Source organism: Tarenaya hassleriana, unplaced genomic scaffold (genome assembly GCF_000463585.1).
Source record: "Tarenaya hassleriana unplaced genomic scaffold, ASM46358v1 Cleome7, whole genome shotgun sequence".
Lineage (NCBI taxonomy): Eukaryota > Viridiplantae > Streptophyta > Magnoliopsida > Brassicales > Cleomaceae > Tarenaya > Tarenaya hassleriana.
The window spans coordinates 2,737,576-2,764,091 of record NW_010969548.1 but is presented as its reverse complement, the minus strand read 5'-3'; the positions used below and the strand labels follow the sequence as shown (position 1 = coordinate 2,764,091).

Below are 26,516 nucleotides of genomic sequence, written 5' to 3'. Positions count from 1 at the left end.
TATATATATATATATATATATATATATTAGAATTAGACGTTTGTCAGCCATATGAGTGATGTATATATCAGAAAATTAGGACTCTTACAATGAAATCATTTGTCATTAATTATTAAATTTTGCATTTATTTTTTAAAAATTAATGGAAAATACTTGGATTTACTTTTGTCAGAATCAAATCTTAATCATTCCGACAAAGCTATCCGAAGATTGAAAGATATATATATATATACACACACATATATGACCACCCAACATTGTATCAGCAAGGCACTCCTTGACACATTATTACATCTAAGTATATTCATCACTTTGGATTCCTACATAAATATAATGAATGTATACAGATGTACATACACACTCGACCCACAACGCATTCATAAAAAAACAGACACATACAAACACATGCACTCACACATACACACACGCATGCCTATATATCTGTAATAACATACATATGTGCCTATATATGCCTATACTTATGTATATACATACATATGTGCCTATATACATGTATGTATGTATATACAAATACCTTCATTTGCGTGCGTTTGTTCTGGAACCAAAATTTGACCTGGAGAGGCTCCAAACCCAATTCTCGGCTCAGTTGCTTCCGCTGCTTGTCATCTGGGTGTGGACATTCTTTGAAGAAACTGTTACGAACATTAATAACCAAAACATAATGTCAAAACATGGAAAACATCTTCTTTATTTTTCACAAAAATGTCGAAAATTCGATCATAAGGCCTTCATTATGCTAGTAAGCTCAAAAAATAGGCATAGAAAAAGTGGGAAAATAGAAGAAAAACTGGAAAAAGGAGAGATTTTTTGAATATTGAATTACGCTTCCATTTCCTGGATCTGATGCTGGGTGTGGCGATGATATCGTTTCTTCTTACTCGGACGAGGATCTTGATCGTTTCCCGACCCTCCTTCTTGATTTTCGCTTCCCGATTTAGTGTTGGCACTGTCGAACTCGTCGTCCCTAAGAATACCGCCATTGATGATGATGTTGTTGTCACTGTTCATGATGTTGTTGTTGTTGTTGTCGTCGTCGTTGTCGTTCTCCGCATTGTTCATGTCCGCAAGCAACATGTTTGGCTGAAACATTTTCTCCGCCTGCAGCTCTTTTGGATCTGAGAGAAGAACTTTCTGTGAAACGTGAGCGTCACATTGATAAAAACGAAAAGAAAAGAAATTCCGAGGGGAAAGTAATCAAGAATCTAGGGTTTGTAAAAAGGGGCTTTTTGGGGTTATCTTACTGTTCATCGGGTACAAGAATCGAGAAGGATTTTTCCAAGAATGGAAAAACTTAGTCCCACTGTGACTAAATTATGGCAAAACTTATGCAAGAGTCAACCACTTTTTTTTCTCCTTCTTCTTGAAGATCTCAAAGGTTACAGAAAAAGATTAAAAAAAAAACAGAGGGAAGAAATTAATTGACGATGAGAGGATTCAAGAGGACCCACCAAGAAACAAAACCCATCACAATCATTTAATCAAGAAACCAAACCCAAAAAAATTATTATTGAATTTCAAATACTCAAAATCACACACACAACTTTGCAAAAAAGTGAACCTTGAAGGTGGGGAAAAACCCTAGAAAGGCTACAGCTCTAACCAGACCAAGATGAAATCTATGAAATCGAGATTTCAGAAATTGAACACACATTTACGTTCATAGAAAAGATATATGTGAAGTTTGATCTACAATGTTTGGGACATGAGATCATTTATTTATTTAATACTACAGAACTCGGAGGAGAGAAGACGAACAGAGTTCTGTCCGATTCATTTTCGCAAAGCAACTGAAATATGTACTTAATTAACATAAAAGTTAAAAAGACATTGCAGACTTTTAATCTTCTTTTTTCAAGAATCTTTGATTTAGAACAAAAAAAAATATAAAAATAAAAAATATTTTCTAGGTTTTTCTTTCAATACTTATCTACAATACGATCGAGATCATCAAAGAGCGCTAAGACAATCAATTTTTTCTGCGCATTATTAAAAAATAAAAAACGAAATGAGAAAAATTCTGCAGACGAAAATTGGGACATTATACAACCAATGTGATATATACATATGATGTAGACTTTCCCCATAATTTGTATTTATTTTATTTTTTTGTAATGCCCATATCATTTGTATTTCATTATCAAAGTCTTATATATGTGTGTGCGTGTGAGAAATGTATGGCAAAGGAATAAATGAAAAGAATTAAGGCAGCTATATACCTTCCGGTAGTCTGTCCGAAGAACCAAACCTTTAATCTTCCAATACGGTTCTATCGTTTCCTTGTCGGCGTCATCTCTCTATCTCTATCTCCATCACTGCAGACATGACAACAATTAATTATGATTTTTAAAAAATTCCCAGAAGAAAAAAAAAACTGAAATTCAGAAGCACAAAAAGGGAGCCGGATCGTGAGAAAATGAGGAGCATTTTCTGTCGCAGAATGAGAAAATGACGATAGGCAATAAATATTTTGGATAATTTGACATAAACAATCTGATCGTAAATTTCATTTGGAATCAACGAACATAAAAGAAAAAGGTAAAACGACGTAGATTTAATAAGAGGGTGACCGAAGAACACGATACATGTTCCAAGAAATTATGAAGGTTTAGAAACGTACGCCCGCGGAGGAGAGAATCGCCCGAGAAGCCCTAGAGAGAGAGAGAGAGAGAGAGGGAGAGAGAGAGAGAGAGAGGAGGTGCGTTAGGCTTTGTTTTCCCGGAAAACTGCTGATGGTTTTGAAAAGCGGTTTTTGGTACTGCTTTATTGCAAGGGGTAGGTGCAAATTTAGAGAGAGAGAGAGAGAAGAGAGATGAATCAAAGGAGAAGAAGATGACGAAGAAGCAAAGGAAGGAGAAAGAGGGAACAGGGGGAGGAAAAATGGCAGAGAAGAGTAATTGCAAAGAGTATTGAGAGGGTGCAATTGCATTTAATGGTGTGAGAGACCCACTTAATTGCCCTACACGCTCATACACACGCACACATACGTACATACATACATATATATATACATACATACATATATAGATATATAGAGAGAGATAAATTTTCATCTTTTATTTCATAATCATAAGGGGATTATATAGGGAGGGTATACTGTAGAGGAACAAAGAAATACGGCTAATGGACCAAGCTTGATTATCTATCTTAATCTTTTTTCCCTTATCTAATTTCAACTTAAAATTAAATTTTCAATTTCAAAAGTAGTCAGATTTTCAGGCGTCTCATACAAAGATAAAATTGAAAAATAATTTTTTGTTATCGCTTTCTTGTAATTTTGTTGTGATAATTAGTACAAGTACATACGATTTCCAAATCGAAGTGTGACTTCTGTAATTAATACTATTAGTATTGCTGTGATTTGATTTATCCATGCCTATATGGATTTTCCACTAACATATTGCATTTATACAAGTAGTGCATAATTAATATTATAATTAATAATTATCAACTCAGACCGCATGCTTTTACGCCCATTTATAAATCTTAATACACAGTACATTATTTTTTACTAATTTATGTGTCTATTTACTTTTTTGCGCGAATTTTTACCGATCTATAAAAAGTCAAAAATAAAAGAGAGATAAGTTTTTTCTTATCAACAAAAGAGAATAAAAACGTAAAACTTTAAATATTTAATAATTAATTAGCTGCCTAAATAAAAAATATTTGCAGCAATCTTAACCTTCCCTAAAACGACGCCTATTTATCGAGTTTAAAATTCTCTGTGTGTGTGTGTGTGTGTGTGTGTATATATATATATATATATATATATATTGGAAAAATGTATTGTATTTTCTAATTTGTCAATAAAAAGGCTAAAATCTTTTATTATCTTTTCCAACCAATATTATGAAACTCCTATTGCATCTTACACGAGACTGATATGGGATTGATGGGGAAAAAAAATCAAACAATTACCTCTATAATGTTGCGATAATCGTCCATTGTAGAACTACTGCCCAACGAGAGAAAATGAAAGAATGATTGCGAGAAGGTGAACTAGACAGGTTGATAACTTTCGAGGATTAGTAAATCGAGGAGAGAGAGAGAGAGAGAGAGAGAGAGAGAGAGAGGCTTCTAGGGTTTTATTTTTGTGCTAATTAAAGAGCATTGGCACCGATTATTATTATTGTTGTTATTATTATTATTATTATTATTATTATTATTATTATTATTATTAACATTATTATTATCATCATCATCAATTAGAAAAATTGGATTAGAAATCGTCTCATATTAACAAATCTCGGTACCAACACATAAATTTGCTATTCAGTATTCAATGTAGAAAATATATTTGTCTTTACAATTGAACAATAATTAATCAACGGACACAAAAATATCATTCTTTTGTGTTTAATTAATGCACTTAATTTATATAAAACGCATAAATTTTTCTAAAGACAAAATATTTAATATTTACTTCTGTTCGAATTAATTTATGTGAAATCTTATTGACGAATCGCAACGTAATATTTTAATAATTTAAAATAAGTAACCGATTTGCCAAGATAATTTACTATAAATTATGTTTCCACAAATGACATCAATGGACATGGCAGTAAACCATATATTTATATATGTATATTTATTAACTTTTAAATAGATGAATGATAATATTGAAACCCGTTTAATAAGGAAGGAAATATGCATCCTATCATGTTCATGCATGCACTAATGATTATATATGGATATATGCGCGTGAGCTGAATTATAAAATTTCCTTCTATGCTTAAACCAAAACGACTTTGCTTTTCTGACCCTTTTAATTACTTAAATAAAAACCCCACGACCACTATTAGAGATATATATATCCATATATACATATATATACATGCATTAGACGAAATTCATGTATCTATTATATTTTTAAGCTTGATGAGGAGTATATAACTATATACTTATATTTCCCAAATATTACAGGGGATTTGTAAGGTTAGCACTTAGCAGCCTTGATATTATTCAATTGAAGGGACAATGGATATATATATATATATATATATATATATATATGGCTTCTTCAAATTAAACCATTTACTGAACTTTGGAATCTGTTATTGGTGAATGAATTAAATAAATATGTAATAATATATATATGCCACTGGCAGTGTAAAATGAAATATTCGAATTTCATGACAATTAAGTTCGTTGCCCTGTCTATATATGAGGTTTCCGGCTATGCCACGGTAGGGGAAAGAAGAGTGGCTCATAGCTTTCTTGTATTAAATGAATTAAAAGAATGCATAGTATATTTTGACATTTTGTTGAAAAATAAAATCCTTTTTTGTCACAGATATAATTATATACAGTTTTCATATAATCACATACATATTTTATATAAAGGCAGAAATTTTAACCCTTGTAACAAAAAAAAAAAAGTAGCCCTGATAAAATAGTTTTTTTATCTGTTTCATTAGTGCGTTTGTGTTTTTTTTTTTTACAAGTCGATATTTTGAAACGAATTGAAAACCTCTCGTAGTGCATTCAACTGGAACCCTATATGGACAAAGAATTTATGCGAGAAAGCAATGGTTTGCGTCTCGTATATGTTGTCTATATATATGTATGTAATGTATGTATGTATGTATATATATGTATATGGGGGGAGGGGTTGTGTGTTGGGTGAAAGAAATTTCTTTTATTGAAATCATCCAAATTTACATTGACATTTACATGTGCGATAGAATTTTCTATCTACATTGTTTTATATTACCTATAACAAAGTCGATCTTATTGTATACGTTTATATATATATATATATATATATATATATATATATAATTACAAAGGCATAGTTAGAATTTGCATGCATGTAATAAATCAGTTAATATCATAATTTGATATTCGTCATTTTTTTTGTGTATATATATATATATGGGGTGTGTGTGTGTGTACGTTTTTTTTAGAGTAAATGTGCACCGCGATTTTCATTAAATGTGATCCAAAGGCACAGAGGCTGCATGCCTTAGGCCATTTATTATTCCCATGCCCCTCTCGCACATTACCTCCTTTATAGAATACCTCCCCATGTCACTCTTTTCTTCTAAAAAAAAAATTCAAAATGTTTCAGGTTTATTTTATAACATTGAATTATTTAAATTTGAAAAGTTAAGAAAATGAAACCTTTAAAGTATCCAGTGTGTATAAAGTATGTGTGTTCATATATACATATATACACACTATCAAAGTTACTAGTTATAACTAAACCATGAATTTGCAAATTACATACATATATATCAGAATCTTGAGAAGTTTTTCACTCTATGTCATATTATTTATAAAAAAAACGTCTATTGATAGTATTCCAAGAAGTGGGAAGAAATCCTAGTCCATCATCTTCACGTTGAAGGAAAAATGTTGTCCTTTATCTAAATATCAGTTGTGCCATCACGGCCATGACCCAAATACAGATAATGGGCCGACGAACAAAGCCCAATCATAATTCAAAGCATAATGGGCCATAAAAGCCCAATTAAAGTTGAATCCAATAGTACTTGAGAAGGCCCAAAAAACAATGGGGCATTGGTCAGCAGCGACGCCGACTTGGTGTTCCTTTTTTTTTTTTTTTGAAAAACATTGAAAGGGTGCAAATTAATAAGGTTTTATAAATGACATATATACATATATATATATATACATACACACACAAATGACAGGAAACATGTTCAGATTAGAAAGCTGGTCACTAAGAAAGTCTGAAAATTGTTTCAGATGGAATCTGAACAAGAATCTTTCTGTTTTCCTCGCTAACCAATAGATCAAACAATCAATCTGTGCTGACAAATAATGGTGTTACAGTCGCAAAATGGGGGGAATAGGTATCGAAACCGATCGAAATTCAAATCGGGTTCCTCGGTGTATCAGAAGTTGCCACGGCTAATGGACCCTTTGAAAACGAAAAGGGTGTCGCCATTCTCGACGCCATGCCACCTCAGGCTGCAGCTTTCACGCATGATCCGTTGCTTGTGGACGAATATATATTCGTCTCTGGGGATCGTCTTGCTCGCCAGCAATTCGTTCCTCATCTCTGAAACAGTGGAAGAATCCTTCATCTCCATCGGAATTCTCGCGCCATTGAACAAACTCGAAGAGGTTTGAATCGTGAAGCAGAGCTTCCTCACCGGGATAACGTCTTTTGCACGGCTCACGTACTTTAGAAACACGACAATCTCCGAGAATTCCTTGATTCCGTATTCGTATAGATTCCGAAAATCGTCCTCGAGCTCAATCCCGTTGCAGTACAGCTGCATCCTCTTGATCGGTGCCTCGTCGATTATGTGAATCTTTTCCTTCAAACTACGAACCTACATTCATTCATCCATCAAAAAACTCTCTGTCAGGAAAAAAAAAAAGACAAGATCGATCATAAACTATTGGACCGTGACTCGAGGCTTCAAGTTCAACTATGTACCGTGTCGGTTCTGTCCACTTGGACGGTGATTTGTTTCGAAGGGAACTTCACGTTGACGTGGATTTTACCGGAGAGGTTGTAAAGGGGTGCGGTGAAAATGGGATTTACTGTGAGATGGATGCTGGTTCCGTGAGAGATGATCGGGTAATCTTCCATGTCGAGGCCATCGAGAAGTTCCCAGCCTGAGACAGAGAGCGTGATGGAAGATGTCGGGATTTCAAGAAACTGTCCTAATCTTCTCTTGATCTCCAAGACTGGTTCTTGGTCACTGATTTCCACGGTGAATTCTTGGGCATACGAAACAATTGTTACCATCATTTTTTTTTATCTCCCCAAAGCTTTGTTGGGGGCATAAACATATATATATATATATACGTATATATGTATATATGTATGTATGTATATATATAAATAAGTTGAAGAGAATGCAAGTGGTGTTGCATGTGAAGAGAGGAATGGTAAATAAGAAACTCATGAGATTTTTATTTTTTTTATTTTTATTTTAAATATTGTGTTAGTTGCGTTCTCTAAATTGCATGATATTCCAACTGACCGTTGGGTGAATAACAAAAGTACGAAGTATTTTTTTTCCAAAAAAGTAAAAAAAAAAAGGAGGAATTTTGTGAAATTGAAACTATATTTTATTGGCTAGATTGTATAAAATCCAAAATAATTATTATGACACATAAATTTAACATTATTTCCCTAAACAAGGACTCGACGCAATTTGAGAAATAGTTTTAAAAAAAAAGGTGGATTAGTTATAACTTATATATGTGCGCCATATATTTGGACTTGAAAAAAACTTGCAAAGGCGGTTGTTGTTTTTTCTTTGGGCCATTATTGTGAAAAAGTAAGCCCATTAAATAAATGGGCCATTTTGGAAGCTTTGGAAGGCCCATTAAAAATATGGGCCCAATTCCTGAATCGCATACCGGGAAGAAGTAATTCGGTCATGTAAATATATACTCACATAAAATGTAGATATCGCATTTCGTTTCTTAATTTTTTTAATTATAAAGTTTTAATGTATTCAAATACCATAAATTTTCATGAAGAAATTATTTGGATCAGAGACAAAATAGAAACTAAAAAATAGTTGCCGAGGTGGTCGGTTCTGTTACTGTGTGGTTTTGTACGGTCTTGTGTTCAATCCCGGTTTAGTTTGGTTTAGACACACGGACATTGATAAAAGTAATATATCGAATCATTAGGTACCGATTAAGAAATGAAACGACGTGGCAGAGTGTGACGAAATGGCCTTCCTTGAGCAGGTAAATCAAATTTGGATGCGTTTGTGATTGTCATAAATAAATAACAAAATTGGATATTAAAATTAAAGTATAATATCAGTGAATAAATATATCAAACACTACAAGGTTTATATATATATATATATATGTGTGTGTGTGTGTGTGTATACACCACTCTAGCTTTAAGTTAAGGAAAACGTATACAAATTCTTATATCGTTAATGTTTTTTAGCAATTTATAATATTCTAAGAGACGCAGTCGTAAGAAATTGTACCAAACACTTTAATTAATAGGATCTCAATCATATATATATATATATATATATATATATATATATATATTATGTTATCTTAAGGAATTAGTAATAATATTGGACATCTTGCCCGTTACTGTTTGGGTTTTTGTAGTTCTTGTTATTTTTTTTCATGTCTTTTTAGGGATTAGGTTGCATGTACGTGTGTTTGGTGAAATTATTATTACTAAAAAAATATAATGCATTAACAATATGATCATTTGAATGAAGACAAAACTAAAATAAAAAATCAATCTCAAATCTATGAAATATGTTTTTTTTATAATCCAGAAATTCACCGAACTTTTGGTCCGACCAGAGGATCGGAGAAATCCATATAAATGTCTTTCTCCAATTGAGGATCAGATTGGGAAGAAAGTTTGTTCCCTTCTTTATTGGTTGAATCACTCAATATTGGGTAATTTATGAAATATGTTATTCATATAGTATAGGTAACAATATTGAATTATTAAATGACATATACAGAAAGAATGGTTACGTTGAAAGGATTGGTGAGGAATGCCTTAATAATTGTTACAAGACACGTAAAATTAATGTTTTAGGAAACATGAGATAAAATTTAATGAATCTTTTACAAAATTTGCAAAACAAAAAATCTACAAATATATATTTTTTTTGGGTACGAAGTGATCGTAATATATTCAACAAGGTAAAAAAGTTCATTACAAAAACAGTCAAATGACTGAGTTCAATGAAAGAAATCCCATGAATTAGTGGGCAAAATACAAATATTTTGTACATTACTACCTTGATTTAAGGACCAAACATTCACCTATAAAACTCATGTAGCCCAACTAATCCTCTATTCATATTCTCTGTGGAAAAGCCAATTCAATTGATAAAAAAAAAGCTAATTAATAATCACAATTATTTTAATAAAAAAACAACTCATCATAGCACATGTTAGTTAGCTTAGATGGGCCCACTTCTCGATAGTCCTCTCCTCTTATACAGAAACCAATTTCTATATAAATAACTTCGTTTTCTTAATAATACGCACATCAAGAACAGTAAAAACCCACACAATCTCCGTAGACAGAGGATTGAAGATGAAGGGGGCAAATTATTCGGCGATTGTTGTTGTTATTGCGGCGTCTTTGGTCATCTTAGGACATGTTGGAAAGGTCCAAGCTCAGTTGCAGATGAACTTCTACGCCGATAGTTGTCCGAACGCCGAGGAGATCGTTCAAGGCTTTGTCAAACAGCACATTCCTAATGCTCCTTCTTTGGCCGCTGCCCTTCTCAGGATGCATTTCCACGACTGTTTCGTCCGGGTAATTCTCCGTTACTTCTTGTTTTTATAACGTGAATTTATAATTCAAAACCATCTATCGGATTCCTATTCTGCAGGAGATTGCTTGATATATATATGAACGTACGTACGTACGTAACATAGAGGATGATAATAAGATCTCATTATATCCATGCCGACCACGACCAGCATGTCAAAACAAACACTAGAAGTCTCTTATGTTTCTTATTAGAGATATATATAGACAAATATATTCCCTTCGCTTAAGATATATATAGAAAAGGCAGGCATTGTTCCACAAGCCTTATCATGTGCATGCATGGGCATACATATGCATGTATATACAGGGGTGCGATGGATCGGTGCTTATAAATTCGACGAGGGGAAACGCGGAGAGAGACTCGGCTCCGAACCTAACGCTAAGAGGATTCAGCTTCATAGACGGTATCAAAGCAGTGCTTGAAGCTCAATGCCCTGGAATCGTCTCTTGTGCAGATGTCATCGCTCTTTCTGCAAGAGACTCGGTTGTCCTAACGGTAAGGAGACAACAATCCACAACCTTTAAGAAAAAGTATTTTTTTTTTAATTTTAAAAACAATGAATGGATGAAGGGAGGGCCTTATTGGAGAGTGCCGACGGGGAGAAGAGACGGGAGGATCTCCAACGCGTCGGAGGCGTTGGCGAATATCCCTCCTCCGACCAGTAATTTCACCACTCTTCAGAGACTCTTTGGAAACCAAGGGCTCGATCTCAAGGACTTGGTCTTGCTTTCCGGTATCTGCCCTAAATTTTTAACGTCATCATTTTCCTTTTTTTTTCCCTTTTATGAAACATTTGACTAAACAATGACAAAAAAAAACATGAAAAAAAAAAGAAGAAAATGGACACTTTAAGAGTTAAAATTCTGTGGGGAATAAAATAGTATAAACTCGTGAGTTACAAACTCAAAATTTTGGCCCCAAAGTAAAAAGTCTTTGCTTTTCAGATTACACGAGTTGGTATCTAAGTGTCAGTGTCAAAATTCGGGTATACGATGATTCGTCAATCATAAGTGCAAATTATAAGTTGTCTTGATGACAAATATATAACCTAATCTAATTGATAAAGTACGAGGACTAGACATGTAATATGTGTGTGTGTGTGTGTGTGTATAGGGGCTCACACGATCGGGGTGTCACACTGCTCATCGTTCTCGAACCGTTTGTACAACTTCACGGGACGAGGGGACCAAGACCCTGCTTTGGACAGCGAATACGCCGCCAATCTCAAGTCCCGAAAATGCCCCACCCTCAACGACAACGTTACCATCGTAGAAATGGATCCTGGAAGCCGAAAAACGTTCGACCTAAGCTACTACACTTTGGTACTCAAACGTCGAGGTCTCTTCCAGTCCGACTCTGCTCTCACGACAAACCCCACGACTCTTTCGGCCATCAACGGTCTCGTCCAAGGGACGTTGCAAAATTTCTATACGGAGTTTGCCAATTCGATGGAGAAGATGGGTCGGATCAACGTGAAGACGGGATCGGCAGGTGTTGTTAGGAGACAATGTGGGGTTGCTAATAGTTGAGGGGGTGGAAGCGTGAAGGTGTGAAGAGTTTTGGGGTCTTGTGTGTGAATAAAAACGAGATGTGTTGTTTGTGCATGGATTTGGTTTGGAAGATTGTGGCAATGAAGTGAGAAAAAATAAAGGTGGGATTGACTGGTCACGTTCGTTTTCTGTATTGTGTTGTATGAAAGTAGTAAACAGTGCTATATGGAATAACGGAGGTGCAACATCTAAGAAGAGTTCACAGAACTGAAAAAACTAACCGCGTTTGTTATCATCCTTTGGTGTATTTGCCTCTCTTTGACGACTCTGTCAAGTTTGTCCACTCATTGGAAACTTCAGTCCCTCTCTCTCTACCTTTTGCTTGCAAGGTAAATGCCGGAAACTATGGCGGTTCCGGCAACAGCCACGGCAAGAGATGTCAGAATCTTCTTTGCTGTAAAAAATGGTTTCTGCTTTGGTATCTCCATCAGATCCTTCATCTGCATAAGAGGGTAGTATGACGCTATTATGCTTAGTGTTACACAAATGAAATGATGAGTGATGGTGGAAATCATGTTCTAAAGTCAGAACATGGGAGATTTCTCCTCTTTTGTGTTTTAGAGAATCCAAAAAGAAGATTTTACTGACCGTTATAGGTTGTTTCCAGTTCTCTTTGATTCCTTGCAAATGTCCCTTGCCAACAACCGCCACAACCGAGCTGTGCTCACTAGCAACTTTCAGCAAACTCGAGGCCATGTACCTGCGTCATTACACAACATCATGCCAACAAAAAAAAAAACAAAAAGATGTGAATTGAGATTGAAATGTCAAACTTTTCATATTTAATTTAAACCCTATCACCCAAAAAAAAAAAAGAGATTTTGATTCCAGTTTGATGCTAGGAGATGATTTCTTTTTTTAGTACAGAAATTAGCAAGTACCAAGTAAGTAGAGCAACAATGTAATGACATATCCCACTGTACAAAGACTGAACTCCTTTTCGGGAAATTCATCATCTTGTGAAAAGCTTAACTAATCTGATAGATCGCAAGGGGAACAACACCAATACCGTCAATGCTTTGATTTTCCTTTAGAAATTTTATCACCCATTGACGAGCTTGACTAATCTGACATGGTATTTATAGAGGGGGAGAAAGTACTCACTGGTCACGCTCACGCACAAGCGTATCCATGAGAGACGGAAATTCCTTGCTCATTTCTTGAATTACAAGAGTAAGCATATCCACATCATCCATGACTTTCAGCTGGTGTCATCCAAAATACTCTCACTTAGCATCTAGAACCCAAGACAAACCCATTCTGACTGTATAATGTTAAACGGTTAAGAACATAAGCCTTACCAACTTGTTAAGTTCCTCAGGACTCGGTAAGAACATAGCTTGAAACACCAAGGAATACACAAATTTTGCCTTGTGCCAAAGAGGCATCATAGCCCACGTTCTTCTTACTGTGATCTGTTTCCAAGAAATACCAAATCAAATGAATTCTCAATGAAAACCCGACTTTTTGATAGATTCTACATGATGTTAGGCATGCAACTCGTTGTGATAAGATGTATCACATTTACTATGAGGAAAACACCAAACTACAGAAAAACATTCACCTGCACTGGACGATCACCGAGTACCACCTTCCCCCCGTATTTCACAGCCTCTTCAAATGCCACACGGAACTCCGCACCAGGAAAAACCTCAAGTGTACTGGCGATCTAACAGAAGAAAAGGATGTAAATCATTTGTAAAGAAAGTTATGCTACCATCAAAGAAGATTTTAATTAAAGATACATGCCTTTGCAAGAAACCAGCTGTACATTATTCCAAAAGCGTTGTGTTTCTTCTTCCACATATCTATCATTTCTGCCATGGTTGGAACCTGGAAATCCAAGAGTTTGTAACTTTGCAGAACAATCAAAAGGAATGGATGAGCTTGAAACATGTTTGATCTAGATAGAAAAAAAACTTTGTCTCGAGATTTAGTAATGAAGATCACATTAACAAGGAGAACCGTCGAAAAGAAGTCAATTGTATTATCCAGACAAACTCTTCCAGTAGACAACATAAAGCTAGTGTGTCATACGAGTTCATAGTCATTTAGCATTGCATCATTGACGCCATTATTGACACAATGCTAAATGACTAAAAATGGTCAAATGTTGACGAATAAGAAGAAAAGGAATCAGAATTATGAGAATCGGACCTTCAAAGTTTGTGGTTTGAGAATAGACAATCGGCTTGAACACAATTCCAAGAAAACGACCTGTAATCATCATCCAAACACTTAGAACTGTACACATATACTTGAGGATATGAAACTTTAGTCTAGAATGAATATTGGAGAACCTGCGGTTTCAAGAGTCTGACTACCGCTTCAACTTCTCGGCAGGAATCCTGTAACAACAAATGCAAAGACTTACATGGCTATTCATCGCTCAATCCTTGAAAAAAATCATGTGTTCAATATTGAATAAGAATGCTATTGCATTAAAGTTCCATCGAGGAACCTAGTAGGCAAACAGATTCTTCAGTCTATACAAAATCATATACCATAAGTCAATTTGTCAACCTGGTGAAAGAAAAGTGGACAACGAAGCTCCGGCAAAAAAGAAAAAAAAAAGAGAGCATAAACAGTGATCCTATGGCTCTCAAACTTCCTGCGGAATTTGAAACCTGGCTTTGAGATCGAAACAGTGATCCTACGTTCTAATCCTAACTTCCTGAATTTTGCAATTCTTCAGCTGCATTTCTAACCTGTAACCCTAGAATTTCAAACCTCCTGACAGAATCCGAACCTAATTTCCGTTTCAGCAACTCATCTGGCATAAATAAACCCATCCTGAAGCTTATACCCCAAAAGCGAAGAATTCAAGTTCCAATTCCAGTTTCATCTTTCGCCAACGATTTTTAGAATGATACAATCAGAAATCCCGTAATCATGCAATGATTATCAATCCTAATTTCATTCATGTACAATCTATTCGAAAATCTCTCTTACCAGAACCACATGAATCGAAGCGATCATCATACCTGCGATACATGAGCAGTCCCAACCAAGTAGACATCACAAGATCCGCCCTCCGCCGTGGACTCACATGTTAAAACCATGACGCTCCTCGCCAGTTCTTCCGGCAACTCCACCTTCTCCGCCTGCGATCGACGCTCGCCTCCATCATCGACTCCGCCGGCGATATCATCGCCACCACCAACACCAAGAGCATCGCCACCACTAATCCCGGAATCGGAGGAGGAGGACGAGGAAGATGAGTCTCCGTCGCTGTCTTCGCCTTTCTCTTCCTCCGCCTCCTGTAGCAGCTCCTCCTTCTCCACATTCACTATGCTGTCGCTCAACGAAACATCGGCGTCAGGCCTGGGATCATCGATGTGAACAAAGTCCTCTCCGGAAGGAACATCAGGTTCCGGCGACGGTTGCGCCGGCTCCATCGGAGACGTCTTGCGAGGGGATTCACGGGGAATGGGAGAGAGAGAGTGGCAGAAATGGTAAATTGTTGGAATCTGGCGGCTGAAAATATATGGTGGACCAAAGAAACTGGTATTATCGAAACAGACGAAGGTATTATTTAAAAGTCGAGGAAGGTAACGCATATGGTTCATCGCACAGCCTAATCTCGTTTTCAAGGTTTAAAAGGTATTGAATCGCTACTTAGTTTATCCAAAAAAATCTTATGAATTAATTAATTATCAAATGATATTATTTTTTTTAAAAAAGAAATCCTACGGTTCTTGGCTTGTGAATAAAGTAATAATATATCTAGGTGTTTGGTGACAAGGATTAACAAACGAGCCGACAATTGTGGATTTTATTACCATAGATAATTGACGACAGAGGACATAACTATTTCATATATTAAAATATATATTTTTTAACAAAATAGTATTGTAATATACAGATTCCAAATTTTTTTCTTGTCCGTAACTGAATAGTTTCAGAGGATTTTGAAAATCGGCTCCTAAATGTTTTTTTATATATAAAGTCGTCTTCTTTTTACGGAATAAAATTCATTGCGACGTTGACTATGCTCAAATAAGTGGGCAACATCACGATTATATATATATCTTTAATAAATTAATGAGTAGTTTCTCCATATACAATGGTATAGTAAAACTCCCCTGATTCCTAGATTTGGAAATCAGATATCATTTACTATATGCCCGATGATATTGCCATATCGGTATACAATTGACGGGGGAATGAATATTCGTAATTTTTAATTGTTTACTTTAAATACCATTTAAATCTGTTAAAAAATATAATTGTAATGGTAGGTTGAACGACGATAAAAACATGTTATAGTTCATACTTCATACTATATATATATATATATATTATATATATAGATATAATATATAGTTTGGCAAATTGTATTGAAGGAATAGCAAGTAAGCGTAAGCTTCGGTGCTTTAGCATGTGTTGCAACGTCACGATATCCGAGCAATAGGATCGTGGAATCTTGCTTTCATCATTATATATTAATAGATAATATGAATAACATTTCCATGTCACCATTTATCTAGCTATATATATGTCTGTATTATATATACATACATAACAAGTACTGAAGTATATTAATACCCATTTTCACTTTTTATTTTCATTTTCATATCTGCATCATGAATCAGAACAAGCAATTTATAAACGGTACCCACGTTGGAATTTGAAAAAACACGTAATAATAATATGTACAAAATAATTATAACAAAAAGGCACGTAATTAAATCATTTATTTTGCTTGGATCTGTGTTTCTTCATGAAAGCTTCATCATGCAAAACGCTCTGCCTTTTTTATTTGTGGATCGTAGTCATATTCCTCGCCATCTTTCACGAACCTGCCTCTTATACGTCTTCTCTTGTCGGCTCTGGTTTTCCGACATTCATATCGAATCTGCTTACCGTACCTGCAATCAAGAAAAGATACTCCAAGTTCGGATTCATTTTCCCCAAATGATAATTATTTTTTATTTTTTATTTTCTAATGTCGTCGAATACGTACATTCGTATCTCCCTCTTCGCGTAGTATCTCTTCTTTGCTTCCTCCCTCGCTCTCCTGTCGTAACCCACTTCGAGGTTAAGCTCCAATGGCAATGGCGTCGTCGGTAACGGAGAAATTACGTTAGCTTTGCCTGTTTCACCCGAGACGTTTGGCTGTGAAAACCCTAATTCCCAGTGGGCTTCTATTGGATTGGCATCTTCTACTGTTGAGTTGAAGATCTGAGAAGGTGGTGGAGGTGATGGCGATGATGATGAGGATGATGATGATGTTGCCTGAGAGAACAGTTATATAACGAAACCGTACGTTAATTACAAAGATCGAAACATTCAGATACGAGGATTATTCGATGATTTACAAAACTACATCGGTCGATGTCTCACCGAGAATTTTATGATCTCATCGATCAATGGGTCTGTAAGGATAGAATCTGGCCCTGTGAATAGCTCTTGCAGCTCTAACGTATTGTCACCGTCTTCGAAATACGACTCCACATCGTCCATGTTAACTCCTTCCCACGTATCTCCCACCGCTCTCGTCTCGTAAACTTTTGTCCCTGCATGATTCTGTATATATGTACGTGCAATAAAATAAAGATGATTATGCATATCATTAGAGCTTTAATCAATCAAACAGTTATAAGCTTAGATCATACTTACCATGCTCATATCCACGTTATCCGAATCCGAAGACACATTCCGATCTCTGCATTTCGACGTGTAATCAAGATCATGGAACGGAATGGAAGATGGATCCAAACCGAAAACCGGGCTGAAACCCTCGTTCAATGGTAAAGAACCGAAGGGCGACTGAAAGAAGGAGGAACAACTCGGATAAGGACTCGGTATCTGCAACTGGTGACTCGTCCTCAAACAGCTACCGTACCAGACGCAACCTTGGCAGAAGCACGAGCCCGTTTCCAAACGCTCACGGCCGGATCGGATCGCGTAGTCGCATTGAAGGCAAAGCCATGCAGTGAGAGCCTCGGAATAAGCCATGGCTCCTCTGATCCTGCAGTGATCGCATACAGTTTCCATTCTGTATAAGAGATCGTCAGCCGAACACATATATATATATATATATATATATATGTTGTGTCACTTGTCGGCCACCACCCACCAGAACTGGAAATTAACGGTAAAACTTCTGACCGGAAAATGAATCAGAAACAAATAAATTTAGCAGAAGGACTCAGAATCCGTTAAAAGCTTGAGATGAAAGAGAGGAAGGAAGAATTTTGATGAGAAAAAACATGTAAGAAAAAAGAGAGAGAGAAACTCAATAGCGCACGCAGCTTTGAGATTTGTAAAAAAAACGTTTTCCATGCTTCTTATTTATGGTTGTCTCCTTCGGAGGTTACTATGTATGATTTTCGTCACGTGTTGAATTGAGATTCGGTTGTTGGGCCGTACAGTTCGGGAGTTCTGTTGTGTTTTTTTTTCACTGCCTGGGTGATTGCAAGGAACAGTAAATAAAGTGAAGAAAGAGGGGCATCTGTTTACGATAAAACTGACACCCTTATCGGCGGCAAGATATTTTCCCCACGGTTGAAAGTTGCTTGTAAGGATCCGATTGACACGTGACGAAATTGCAGAATAATTTATATGGAATTTATTGCGGATTTCGAGCTTTGAACATCGAGATTGTTAGAGAGAGAGAGACCTAAAAATCAATTTGTAAACTGACATCTGTTCATTATTGGTTTAAGATACTTTTTTTATAACATTATCCTATTCTCTTTGACCCCAAAAACCCAAAGAAAAATAGAATGAATAATATATATATATATATAGCATTAAAATATTTTGAAAAGGTCAATTCTATAACGAATTAGAATACGTATATTACGAGGGTCACAGCAAATATATTGTATGGTTTTAACAAAAAAAATATATTGTATGATTTAAGGCTAATCGGTGCCAAAAGTCGGGAGAGGAATTTTTTCTATGCTTTTATACACTATCAATAAGTTTTCTAAATTAATTTGCCTTGTTATCTAGCATAATAATTGAAATAGTAATCCGAAAATAACATACGATTTACTGCCTTAAAAATATACAGTAATTTATATCAGATTTCCATAAAATATTAAAATTATGTATTATCAGTTTTATACCAATCTTTGAAAATTTTATTTATATTAATATAAAGAATATTCCGAAAAAAATTGCATTATTCAATTTAAGAGTGAACGCATAGAACCGTCGACCATCCGTGGACACCATATTTTATTAATTATGACATATCATGAACCCTAGAGAATAGTTTCATCAATTAACAGACAATAAAATTAATTAAAAAAAATTAAAACAATCGTTTTCTTTCTTCCCCGTTCACCACCGTAATCTCGTTCTTGCGTTCGCTATTCTTCCATTTCTTTACTGGCCAGTATTTGCTATTTCCTCTTCCGTTTTCTGGGTCCGCGAAGATTTTGGATAAAGCTTGATATTTTACGGAGAAATTGCCTAAAGTTTATCCATTTCTCACGAATTCAACATTGGATGGTAATATCTCGATTCGAACTTCGCAATGTGGGTTTCATCCCTTTTTCCGGAGAAAAAAAACAGAGCTTTCTATTCGTTTCAAATGCAATTTCGTGATGTGGGTCTCTTTTATTTTCCGCGAAAGTGGGGTTGAGATTCTCCCCATATATTTTTATTGGATGATCACTCAGCTTCTATTAGCCATCGATTTTCGTTGTTCCGATTGATTCTAGGGCGCTGTAAATTTTTCCAAAAATGGGGTTTGCTTGATTTTGGGTTTGCTTTACAGTTTCCTCGGATTTGCTATTGATTTGGGAATCCAGGGCATGCGAACTTTTGAGGTGGAGCAGTGTGAAGAGGTCTTCGTGACAATTTCCTGTTCTGGGAGGTGTAATTTGACTTATCCTCTGAAATCACTTCACTTTTATACGATTTATCATCTAATAGTTAACAGCTTGTGATTTCTTTAAGTTCGTTTGCTGGCTTTTTGAGCTGTGATTGTTTCGTTTAGCCAAGAAAGAGCATGCAAGATTGAGTAATCTATCAAGTTCAAACGCATGATATCGTGGGAAATGATCTATTTAAGTGTTGGTATGTAGAAGGCATTGCCATATACCATCTGATATTGGCGTCTATGTTCGGGGGTATCTTCTCTCTGCCTGTGCATTTGCGCAAATCTGGACACAGACCCATCATCGCAGATCTTGGTAATAAAGGTTTTTTCGTGGTCTTTCGATTCTTTTTCTCCATCTGCATAACGATTGAAGAAGAGAAAATTCTAGCTGGTGGTGATTCAGAACACGCCGTTGCGGATGGTTTACCGCATTCCACAGGGGAAAATGACTTGAAGGGCACAACAAATACAATGCATGGTGTTCTTGCAAGGATCCAAGGTCCAGTTCTGCTATGGAGCCTCAAGGTTTTCTCATCTATCTGTTGATGTTTTTTCATACATTATTGTCATTCTTGTTCCTTTTTTTAAACAAGAAGTCATCTAACCTACTGATTGAGGTCCGATATCCTGAATCTCCAGGTTGTTCTTTATTTTGCGGGTCTATGCATTTGTGGCAAGGTAGATCTTTGGTAGCAAATGGATTTCGATTCCAGTTTGCTGCAGTCATTTTCAATCTTAACAATACCTGATCATATAAAACTTGCAGATCGGATGGGGATCTGTAATGTCGATGAGTTCAGACCTACGAGATCTGTTTTTCTACGAGGCGTTTTTGTATTATAACCCTCTCCTCCTCGTGGTAAGTTAGTACTACTTTCCCGATGTGATACGTTTATATTTGCACCGCCTTTGTCTGCATTCCGTTATAAATGTGCTCTTCTTCTCATGCTTCAGACAATGATGGTCTGGCTCTGGGGTGTTAATCTGTGGGTTTTTACACGGTCTGGAGTTGATTATGCCGCAGTCTTTTGTCTGGGTTCTGATCATCTTACTCACACAGAAATATGGCAGGTATGATATAAAAAATGCTCGAGAAGCATTTCTACATTTTCATGTATTATGTGACTGTTAATTTGAATACATATATATACACACCGTTTGTCACAGTGTGCAAGGTGGATGACAATAATCATATTGACGAGCATGACTGCGTATCTGCACCTATACTCGCATGGAGAAGTATCATTGGCTGCACTGCAACCAGTGTAATAGATGCATCTGCTCTTCAGTTGCAAAGAGCTTCTGGTTCTTGGTTTATTTTTTCATACAATCTATTTTATACTCCATTTTCCGAGTAATCGTTGCGGTTTGCTGACGACTGATGCATGGTGCTGCAGGTCCTTTTGTATTGCTTGGCTGTGTTGATTCTGATATTACCTTTCGGTATCTTCTATGCCTCGTCTCGCCACTACTTGCTATGGACAGTTTGGCGGATAGTTTTCCCGATGCAGGTTACGAGCCTTTCCCATCGATTTACGAATTTCGTCAACCCGTAAAAGCTTTTGATAGCCAACACTGACTTCATTCTTGTACGGTGTTGTAAACAGGCAGTGGCATTCTCTGACTTCTTTTTGGCTGATTTCCTGACTTCTATGTCAAAGGTACCCACCTTCCTTGAACGAACGTTGATAGATTGCTGCTTATATGCTCGGGTTTTCCTCCATCTGGAAAATCCAAGACCTGAATCAAGAGGATCTAAACCGATTTTTATACCTGAAATTGTTGTTGTTGTTGCAGGTCTTCTCCGATTTGGAGCGTTCAATGTGTAGAATGGTCCATCATCAGGTCAGTGATACATTCATACTATCTATACCATTTATCGTGCACGGCTGATTTACTGCGAAATACCGTATTTTCTTTTTCTCAAGACCTTTTCTTTATTCAGGTAATGAAGAAACCGAAGAAGAGAATACCCTTTTTTATCGTACATTTGGTTATTGAGAGATTTCACTGAAATGAATTTAGGTAGCCACCATAGCGTGGTTTGAAGCGGACTCGGTTTGCGGCAGTCATTCCGTTGCCATTCCGTTGGTTCTTGTGTTGCCTTATCTTTTCCGGCTGTTCCAATGCGTCCGTCAGTACAAAGATAGCAGAGATGTTACCAACATCTGGAACGGTAACTTTCTTTTTCGTTTCATATTCGTACCCACCAAAAAGAAAAAAAAACTCCGGATGTCTAAGAGATCTGCTTTCTTTTCAGCTGCGAAATATTTGACGGCGGTGCCTGTGATTTTCCTGTCGGCACTGAAATACCATGTCACTCCTTATACATGGACATACATTGTTCAGCCTGCCTGGATCCTCTTCGGCATCGCTAACACGTTCTTCTCCTTCTTTTGGGATGTTCTACGCGATTGGGATCTAAGGTAATGTTTGACAAACTTCATAATATTTACAAGCTATCGTCTGATAATCATCCTTGGCGTCGAATTCGATCGATTATAAGCGTGTTTCATTGCCATTGCTAAATCTTTCATTTCTGTGAATGTGTTTTTTTTTGTGAAGTTAAAAGTTCTAACATTTTTCTTTATCTGTAGCGTCTTTACCCGGGTTTTCAGATTCAGCAAACCGAATCTTTGCTCTCGTCTTTTACACAGACGCAGATGGGTAAGAGGAAAACAAAAAATCTCTTGCAACTCTCGAAAATTTATGTGTTAAAATGTATGAAAACACTTCCATACGAACACGGTTTGAATTTCAAAAGGGGTCGGACTCGGACATATTCTTAACGGTTGCGATGTACGTGCGTGCGCAGGTATATGCGTGGGTTATCGGAAGCAATCTGATACTACGTGGGACGTGGACGTACAAGCTGTCGTCTCACCTACGGAACAATTACATAACAGTGTTCGTCATCACGGCCCTGGAGATTTTCAGGCGGTTCCAATGGGCGTTTTTCCGGATCGAGAAAGAGTGGAACCTTGTCAACAAACCCCATCGTACTTCCCATCTTCATGGCCGTGAGAACGGGAACGAGGCCGAGGCCGAGAAATTACTTGTTGGAAGTAACCAGAGTGTATAAAATGTTGTCTGTTTTGTTGTATTAGGATGTCCAAACTCCCAAGGGCTTATATTCTTACAAAAAAAAAATGTACGAGTTTCTTACAGATTTGTGAAAAATAATGTAATTTGCAAAAGCTGTAAAGCGAAAGAACTTGAGGAACAAAAGGTTTAGGTGCAACCGAACTATATGTTTGCAGTGGACCAAGAACATGTTTAGGAACCATTTAATAATAATAATAATAACTAATCATGTTATTGAATATAAATTGTTAGCTTCTACTAGATCCAGCATGGAGCCGTGCATATGTACTAACTCCCAACAAATACAACATTTAAGTGTGTATAATAACATTACTACTAACTCCAACCCAAAAAAAAAAAGATTCCCGTCGTCATTATACTCCTACCACTATATATATACACACATGCACACAGCAGGAAATCACAAATCGCAGCAAACAAGAATCATCTCTCATATCTCAAACTGTGAATCAACCCAAGAAAAATGGCATCCGGAAAAATGTTGTCGGCCCTCGTCGTGGCCACTGCGCTCTTCGGCTTAGCCATTGCGACGGACCACACCATCGGTGGCCCCAGTGGCTGGACCATGGGCTCTGATCTTCGGACATGGTCTGCCTCACAAACGTTTGTTGTCGGCGACAATCTTGGTTAGACCAAAACCATTTTTATTCATTATTCTTTTAAGATCCTTGTTATATTTTATAATTCACTCTATGATATGTAATTATACTTTTTTTTGTCACAGTTTTTGCATACCCATCTGCGTTTCACGACGTGGTTGAAGTTTCCAAACCCGAATTCGACAATTGCCAAGCGATTAAACCGCTCGTGACGTTCTCCAATGGCAACACCGTTGTTCCCCTAACTTCTCCTGGAAAAAGGTTCGTGTTACATATTTTTATTGAATTATAACATAAATATATATATATATATATATGCATACGACTTTGGGTTTACATAATTATAAGATATAAAAATGCGAATATTCATTGTTGTTGAAACAGGTACTTCATTTGTGGGATGCCCGGACACTGCACTCAAGGGATGAAGCTCGAGGTGAACGTCCTCCCAACCGCAAACGCAGTTACTCCGCTTCCAAACGCGTCTCCGCAACCGCTTCCAAACGCAGGAAACGCGATTCTCCCTCCAATCGCGTCGCCGCCATCCACATTACTCTCTGTCGTGTCTCCACAGCCTCTGTTGCCTCTCAACCCCGCGGGAGTTGTCCCTGTCCCTGTCCTCTCTCCATCTTCCACGCCAATTCCCGGAGCTTCTTCCTCCTCTTCTTCTCTGCCTCTCATCCCGGAACTCTCGCCGAGATCTTCGCCGGCGGTGACGTCCCTGCCGTCGTTTCCGGGATCTCCGAGCACCACTTCGTCCAAGACCGTCGGAAACTTCCCTTCCTCCACCGATCTGCCTCCTTCCGCCGATTCCTCGGCTTCCCCGAAGACCCTTGTTCTTGGATTCGGAATCGCGTTCGTGATTATGGTGATTCACTTGTTTTGATGAACTGGGTGTTTTTTCAGACAGATTTCTTTTGTCTGAAGATCGAGAATGTGCTGTTTGGTTCTGTATATGAGGGATGCGTTTGCTATTGTTGCTGTCTTCTTCTAGTGATTGTCTCGCTTTGAGTATTTAGATCGATCAAACCTATTGAACTCTGGTTCTTTCTGTGTATCTGTATTGGTTGCTTGCTAGAGTAAATGGTGAATTGCTTGTCTTTTCTGTTCCTGTACCAATAAATTAAGACATTAATCACTGGTTTAATTCAGATGGGTCAATTCCTTCATCATCAGTTTTGTTGTTTCTTTCTCAAGGAAAATACAAAAAATTGGAAAGCGAAAAGTTCATATCTTGGAAGACAAATGTTGGCCACGTTTTGTAGATAACACAGAGGATGGGGGAGAAAATAAGAAACTCCATTGATCCTCCATTGATGTGTGTTGGTTGTTCCTTAAGTCGCAAGCCACCATGACAAGTTTATTGTACTCTTCCCATGGCGGATTATCAATCTCAGGAAGAAACTCCCACGTCGGAATTCCTGATTTATTCCGAGCCCGAGAAGCAAGGCGAGTGAAATGGTCACAACAACGATGGAGATTCAGAGTCAGGGAAGGAAAAATCACAGTACCTCCTCAAGCAACCAATGCTTCTGAAGAAGTTTCTTCCACTGCAGAATCAGAGGTGACCAATGATTTCCAGCTTGATTGTTTCCGTCTTTTTACATCAATGGTGTTTTGGTGAATCTCTGAGTTACTGACACAGAAATGCAGGCAAGAGATTCGGATTTTCCCGGGTTCATGTTGGCAAACTATGTTCCTGTCTATGTAATGCTCCCGGTATGTCAGTGTTACTCTGTTTTTTTCCTCTGTTCATGTTCCTGAATCTGTTTTCTCTCTGCCCTTTTACTTATTTTCTACAAACTTTAACAGCTCGGTGTAATCACGAACGATAACCTTCTAGAAGATGAATCAAAGCTCGAGAAACAGCTCAAGAAGTTGAAATCAGCTCAAGTGGATGGGATAATGGTAGATGTGTGGTGGGGAATTGTGGAATCAAAAGGGCCTAAGCTATATGAATGGAATGCTTATAGAAGCTTGTTTCAGACAGTAAGAAGATGTGGACTGAAAGTTCAAACCATAATGTCGTTCCATAGATGCGGAGGCAATGTAGGGGACGACGTTACCATCCCTCTCCCGAGATGGGTACTCGAAATCGGAGATTCAAATCCCGACATCTTCTATACAAACAGGACTGGTAACAGAAACAAGGAGTGTCTGTCTCTTTCTGTGGATAACTTGCCTATCTTCCATGGAAGAACAGCTCTTGAGGTAAATGTCTTAAAGCTGTGTATCTCTGTTTCTGTTTGTTATGCCTTTGTACTGAACTGATCATTTTAGCTTTTTAGATGTACAGAGACTACATGAAGAGCTTTAGGGATAATATGGCAGATTTTATTGATTCTGGACTTATAATAGACATCGAAGTAGGTCTTGGTCCAGCTGGAGAGCTCAGATACCCTTCTTACACTGAAACCCAAGGTTGGGTTTTCCCGGGCATTGGAGAATTTCAAGTAAGAAAACAAGTTCCGTGTAGAGAATTTCGACAATGTGTGTGTGTATACATGGACTCCATCTCCAGGTCTAACACGAAGAGCTACGAGTATTTCTTCAGTGTTATGACAAGTATCTAAGAGCAGACTTTGAGGAAGAGGTGACAAGAATCGGTCATCCAGAATGGAAACTTCCAGAAACTGCAGGAAAATACAACGACACGCCAGAGGAAACCGGATTTTTCAAGGCAGACGGGGGGGCGTACCTTAGGGAAGAAGGAAAGTTCTTCTTGACTTGGTACTCGAGCAAGTTACTCATTCATGGCGATCAGATCCTGTCAGAAGCCAACAAAGTGTTTCTTGGGTGTGAACTCAAGTTAGCAGCAAAAGTATATAACTGATCTTGTCTCATCAACAATTCCAAGAAACAAGACATAAGACATTGCAGAATCAAGATTGATGATTCAGATTACGTTTTTCGTTGTCAGGTTTCCGGGATTCACTGGTGGTACAAATCTGATAGTCATGCTGCTGAGCTCACGGCAGGTTATTACAACATCGAAAGCAGAGACGGGTATCGCCCCATCGCGAGAATGCTGTCCAGACATCACGCAATATTGAATTTCACATGTCTGGAAATGCGGGATGCAGAGCACCCGGTTAACTCTAAAAGTGGACCTCAAGAACTTGTTCAGCAG

At 37.2% G+C, this 26,516-nt stretch overlaps 7 protein-coding genes across 12 annotated transcripts in view; 4 read left to right on the top strand and 3 right to left on the bottom strand.

Annotated features, from left to right (window-relative positions):
• Positions 1–1,704, bottom strand: part of LOC104800985 (homeobox-leucine zipper protein HDG2) — a 5,179-nt gene extending 3,475 nt beyond the window's left edge. The window contains 3 exon segments of the mRNA XM_010524028.2: positions 536–653; positions 845–1,136; positions 1,263–1,704. Of these exon segments, the coding sequence (XP_010522330.1) occupies positions 536–653; positions 845–1,136; positions 1,263–1,269 (417 nt within the window). The 5' untranslated portion in view covers positions 1,270–1,704.
• A 5,104-nt stretch (positions 1,705–6,808) lies between these two features.
• LOC104801548 lies at positions 6,809–7,747 on the bottom strand. Its single transcript, XM_010524857.2, has 2 exons — positions 7,433–7,747; positions 6,809–7,325 (listed from the first exon to the last, which is right to left on the bottom strand). Exons 1-2 carry the CDS (start codon positions 7,745–7,747, stop codon positions 6,882–6,884), a joined length of 759 nt encoding a protein of 252 aa, XP_010523159.1. The 3' UTR covers positions 6,809–6,881.
• A 2,238-nt stretch (positions 7,748–9,985) lies between these two features.
• LOC104800982 (peroxidase 3) lies at positions 9,986–11,960 on the top strand. The gene is made up of 4 exons (XM_010524024.2): positions 9,986–10,273; positions 10,599–10,787; positions 10,863–11,025; positions 11,406–11,960. Exons 1-4 carry the CDS (start codon positions 10,049–10,051, stop codon positions 11,819–11,821), a joined length of 993 nt encoding a protein of 330 aa, XP_010522326.1. The 5' UTR covers positions 9,986–10,048; the 3' UTR covers positions 11,822–11,960.
• LOC104800983 (traB domain-containing protein-like) lies at positions 11,950–15,372 on the bottom strand. The gene is made up of 9 exons (XM_010524026.2): positions 14,827–15,372; positions 14,143–14,190; positions 14,000–14,059; positions 13,592–13,675; positions 13,407–13,511; positions 13,144–13,257; positions 12,947–13,047; positions 12,431–12,542; positions 11,950–12,282 (listed from the first exon to the last, which is right to left on the bottom strand). The coding sequence occupies exons 1-9, from the start codon at positions 15,238–15,240 to the stop codon at positions 12,154–12,156; spliced, it is 1,167 nt and encodes a 388-aa protein (XP_010522328.1). The 5' UTR covers positions 15,241–15,372; the 3' UTR covers positions 11,950–12,153.
• Positions 15,373–19,114: 3,742 nt separating this feature from the next.
• On the top strand, positions 19,115–22,887 carry LOC104800980 (SPX and EXS domain-containing protein 5). 6 transcript variants are annotated; one of them, XM_010524023.1, is made up of 14 exons: positions 19,115–19,309; positions 19,888–19,995; positions 20,071–20,207; positions 20,322–20,360; positions 20,449–20,541; positions 20,637–20,753; positions 20,850–20,945; positions 21,080–21,193; positions 21,290–21,343; positions 21,480–21,527; positions 21,708–21,858; positions 21,943–22,108; positions 22,280–22,349; positions 22,498–22,887. In XM_010524023.1, exons 2-14 carry the CDS (start codon positions 19,923–19,925, stop codon positions 22,762–22,764), a joined length of 1,425 nt encoding a protein of 474 aa, XP_010522325.1. In that variant the 5' UTR covers positions 19,115–19,309; positions 19,888–19,922; the 3' UTR covers positions 22,765–22,887. The 6 variants fall into 6 exon arrangements, with proteins under 6 accessions (XP_010522325.1, XP_010522324.1, XP_010522322.1 ...); XM_010524022.1 differs by lacking the exon at positions 19,115–19,309 and adding an exon at positions 19,319–19,676 and having other exon boundaries at positions 19,891–19,995; XM_010524020.2 differs by lacking the exon at positions 19,115–19,309 and adding an exon at positions 19,320–19,676.
• Positions 22,888–23,029: 142 nt separating this feature from the next.
• Positions 23,030–24,540, top strand: LOC104800978 (uclacyanin 1). Its single transcript, XM_010524016.2, has 3 exons — positions 23,030–23,413; positions 23,512–23,647; positions 23,771–24,540. The coding sequence occupies exons 1-3, from the start codon at positions 23,251–23,253 to the stop codon at positions 24,270–24,272; spliced, it is 801 nt and encodes a 266-aa protein (XP_010522318.1). The 5' UTR covers positions 23,030–23,250; the 3' UTR covers positions 24,273–24,540.
• Positions 24,162–26,516, top strand: part of LOC104800979 (beta-amylase 6) — a 3,643-nt gene continuing 1,288 nt past the window's right edge. Inside the window, exons 1-7 of the mRNA XM_010524017.1 lie at positions 24,162–24,254; positions 24,584–24,950; positions 25,040–25,105; positions 25,199–25,597; positions 25,675–25,839; positions 25,941–26,207; positions 26,307–26,512. Of these exons, the coding sequence (XP_010522319.1) occupies positions 24,738–24,950; positions 25,040–25,105; positions 25,199–25,597; positions 25,675–25,839; positions 25,941–26,207; positions 26,307–26,512 (1,316 nt within the window). The 5' untranslated portion in view covers positions 24,162–24,254; positions 24,584–24,737. The remainder of the gene's footprint in view (positions 24,255–24,583; positions 24,951–25,039; positions 25,106–25,198; positions 25,598–25,674; positions 25,840–25,940; positions 26,208–26,306; positions 26,513–26,516) is intronic.